The sequence below is a fragment of the Quercus suber genome, unplaced genomic scaffold (genome assembly GCF_002906115.3).
Source record: "Quercus suber isolate HL8 unplaced genomic scaffold, Cork oak 2.0 scaffold_611, whole genome shotgun sequence".
Classification (NCBI taxonomy): Eukaryota; Viridiplantae; Streptophyta; class Magnoliopsida; order Fagales; family Fagaceae; genus Quercus; species Quercus suber.
The window spans coordinates 44,446-48,594 of record NW_027070054.1 but is presented as its reverse complement, the minus strand read 5'-3'; the positions used below and the strand labels follow the sequence as shown (position 1 = coordinate 48,594).

Here is a 4,149-nt window from a genome sequence, read left to right as displayed (position 1 = left end):
ATGCGGGAGGGGGAAACCCTGAAAGCCTACTCGGACAGATATTGGGAAATGTTCAATGAGGTAGATGGAGCTCACGATGACGTGGCTATGAACACTTTTAAGGAAGGTCTTCCAACCGAGCACGGTCTGAGGAAGTCTTTGACTGGCAAGCCTGTTACTAGTGTGCGTTAGCTTATGGATCGGATAGACAAATATAGAAGAGTAGAGGAGGATTAGATGCAGGGCAGAGGAAAGTCTAAGGCAGTAACTCAGGAGAGGAGGGATTCCAGACCGGACCGGTATAATAACAACCGACCTCGGAAGGACTTTGGGGGGCAATCAGGACCTGCCAACTCCCAGGCGGTTAGTGCCGTGTTCCGAGAACCAGTGCAGCGAGTTCTAGAGAAGATAAAGGACGAGCCGTTCTTTAGGTGGCCCAATAGGATGGCGGGGGATCCTGCGAAGCGTAATCGGAACCTTTATTGCCAGTACCATCAAGACCATGGACATATCACCGAAGATTGTAAAAATCTGTGGGACCACTTAGAACAGTTGGTGCAAGAGGGGAAGTTGACCCAACTTCTGCATCACTTCGGCGGCCGAGGAGGCCACGTAGGCTCGGCGTTTCAGGGGGATGCTTCGAGGGGACCCCCTTTGGGCACGATAAACGCTATATTTGCTGCCCCGGGGAGAACTGGGTCTTGCCCTTCCAGGGTAATGTCTGTGTCTCAGTGCTCGGAGGAGGGCTCCAGTTTGAGGCCGAAGAGAGCCAGACCGGGCACGTCGTTGGTGTTAGGCTTCTCAGAAGAGGATAAGAGAGGAACCATACAACCACATGATGATGCTTTGGTGGTTACGATTATGATCGGAGGGTACGACGTGAGAAGAGTGATGGTTGATGATGGAAGTGCCGCCGAGGTGATGTACCCTGATTTATTCAGGGGGCTGAATTTGAAACCTGAAGATCTGACAACATACAGTTCCCCGCTGGTGGGCTTCGAGGGCAAATCGGTCACTCCGTTGGGGATGGTTAGATTACCTGTGCAGACTGGTTCAGATATGGTGGAGGTGGATTTTATTGTGGTGGATGATTTTTCTCCGTATACGGCTATTTTGGGCAGACCTTGGTTGCATGCTTTAGGGGCTGTTTCTTCCACTCTTCATCAGAAAGTGAAGTATCCCTCGGGAGGCGAGGTTTCAGAAATTTTGGGAAATCAGACCATGGCTAGGCAGTGCATGATAATGGCCATTCAACATCGGCGAAAGACAAGTACTTCGGCTGCAGCCGAGGATGATTTATAGCAATTAAGGATTCAGGGAGCCCAGTTCGGCGCTTCCGCAGAGGAAATGAGGTGTGAAGATTTGGAAAGGGTGAGCGTTGGTGATGATCTAGAGAAGTACTTTTAGGTCGGGGCTCAGTTGCCTTTGTCAGAGAAAGAGCAGTTGGTTGAGGTTCTTAGGAGAAACGTTAATGTGTTTGCATGGAGTGTCTATGAAGCCCCGGAAGTGGATCCGGAGTTCATTTGTCATCATCTGAACGTCAATCCCTCATGTATTCCAAAGAAACAACCACCTCGGCCTCTGTCCAGGGTACACGTCGAGGCTATTAAAGACGAGGTGACCAAGTTAAAGCAGGCTGGGGCTATCAATGAGGTATTTTACCCTCAGTGGTTAGCCAATACAGTCGTAATGAAAAAGAAAAATGGAAAATGGCGTGTGTGTGTTGATTTTACGGACCTCAACAGAGCGTGCCTAAAGGACCCTTTTCCTATGCCCCGTATAGATCAGTTGGTGGATGCAACAGTGGGTCATCCTCGGATGAGTTTTCTAGACGCCTTTCAAGGCTACCATCAAATCCCACTGGCATTGGGCGACTAGGAGAAGACCACTTTTCTCACTCCCACTGGAAATTATCACTACAAGGTAATGCCCTTTGGTCTGAAGAACGCAAGGTCTACCTACCAGAGAATGATGACGAAAATGTTTGAGCCGCAGTTGGGCAGAAACATTGAGATTTATATTGATGATATGGTCGTAAAGAGTAAGGTAGTGGCCGAGCACGTGACGGACCTTAACCACACTTTTGAGATTTTAAGAAGGCATAAATTGCGGCTGAACGCATCCAAATGCTCATTTGGAGTAAGTTCAGGTAAGTTCCTGGGTTACATGGTGACTCATAGGAGAATTGAGGTCAACCCTAATCAAATTAGAGCCATAGCTAACTTGCAACCACCTCGGAATCCCAAGGAGGTCCAGAAGCTGACCGGGATGACCGCCGCATTGAATAGATTCATATCTAGGTCGGCGGATAGGTGCAGGCCTTTTTTCTTGCTGCTCCACAAGTGGAAAGGATACGAATGGACTGAGGAGTGTGCCTTAGCATTTCAACAGCTGAAGGAGTATCTATCTCGGCCACCCATCATGTCTAGCCCCGAGGTAGACGAGGTTCTTTTTTCCTACCTAGCGATCACCACTTATGCGATTAGTTTTGTTCTGATACGAGTGGACAATGGAGTACAGCGGCCAGTCTACTATGTGAGTAAGTCTCTTCACGAGGCCGAAATACGCTACCTGCCATTGGAAAAGGCCATTTTAGCAGTGGTGCACGCCACCAGAAAACTTCCCCATTATTTTCAGGCGCATACAGTGGTTGTCCTGACTCAATATCCGATCAAAGCAGTACTTCGAAGTGCAGACTATACTGGTAGGGTTGCCAAGTGGGGCACAATTTTAGGGGCTTTTGATGTCAAGTATATGCCCCGTACTTCCGTGAAGGGTCAGGTGCTCGCCGATCTAGTGGCCGAGTTTGCTGAAGGTCCTGAAGAGATAGAGACAAGCCCAGGTGGCATGGATGAAAAATCGGTTGGCCTCATTTCCGCGCAACCTATCTTACCTTGGACGGTGTATGTAGATGGGGCAGCAAATCAGCGGGGGTCTGGAGTGGGACTTGTATTGATATCTCCTGAGGAAGTCATCATTGAGAAGTCTCTTAGGCTGGGATTCTCAGCTACTAATAATGAAGCGGAGTATGAAGCCTTACTAACAGGAATGGCAATGGTCGATAAGCTGGGTGGAAAGGCTGTGGAAATCTTCTCGGACTCGGGGCTTGTGGTGGGCCAGGTCAGAGGGGAACTAGAGGCTCGAGATACAAGAATGCAGGAATACTTGAGCCAGGTTAGGCGTATACAAGCCAATTTTGAATTTTTTAAAATAACCCATGTCCCTAGGAGTGGAAATGCCCATGCAGACTCTCTGGCTACTCTTGCCACCTCCTCGGCTCAAAACTTACCTCGGATGATCATGATCGAGGACTTGGGCACACCTACCCGAGGAACAACGGAAACGCTACAGGTCAACCAAATCAGTTCAGCGCGTAGTTGGATGGATCCTATAATACTATTCCTTGAGAAGGATACACTGCCCGAGGACAAGTCAGAGGCAGAAAAGATACGAAGGAAGGCTCCCCGATTTTGGCTATCCGAGGATAAGAAGTTGTACAAACGCTCTTACTCTGGGCCTTATCTGCTCTGTGTACGCCCTGAAGCGTCGGAGGATCTGCTAGAAGAACTACATGAAGGAATTTGTGGCAGTCATACTGGAGGAAGGTCTTTGTCTCACAGGGCGATCACCCAAGGGTACTGGTGGCCAGGCATGCAAAAGGAAGCACAGGAGTATGTGAGGAAATGTGATCAATGCCAAAGGTTCGCACCAAATATTCATCAGCCTGGAGGAGTTCTCAATCCTCTTTCTAGTCCTTGGCCTTTCGCTCAGTGGGGCTTGGATATCGTTGGCCCTTTCCCTAGAGCAGTAGGAAATAAGAAGTACCTGCTGGTTGGCACGGATTATTTCACGAAGTGGGTTGAAGCTGAGCCTCTGGCTAACATCAGGGATGTTGACGTCAAAAGATTCCTATTAAGGAATATCATTACTCGATTTGGGGTTCCTCAAACTCTCATCTCGGACAACGGTCTGCAATTTGATAGCAAGGCTTTCAGAAGGTATTGTTCCGACTTGGGGATAAAAAATAGGTATTCCACCCCAGCCTATCCACAGGGAAATGGACAGGCCGAGGCTGTCAACAAAGTCATAGTGGGTGGACTTAAGAAAAGGTTGGATGATGCAAAGGGAAGATGGGTGGAAGAACTTCCGCATGTTCTCTGGGCGTATAGG

At 48.8% G+C, this 4,149-nt stretch overlaps 1 protein-coding gene across 1 annotated transcript; it reads left to right on the top strand.

Annotated features, from left to right (window-relative positions):
- The first annotated feature begins 216 nt into the window (after nt 1–216).
- On the top strand, nt 217–1,281 carry LOC136064022 (uncharacterized). The gene has a single exon (XM_065765151.1). The coding sequence runs from the start codon at nt 217–219 to the stop codon at nt 1,279–1,281; it is 1,065 nt and encodes a 354-aa protein (XP_065621223.1).
- Nucleotides 1,282–4,149: the final 2,868 nt, after the last annotated feature.

Excerpts from the sequence above, each read along its gene's own strand:
- LOC136064022 (XM_065765151.1), top strand. The coding sequence starts at position 217 with ATGCAGGGCAGAGGAAAGTCTAAGGCAGTAACTCAGGAGAGGAGGGAT.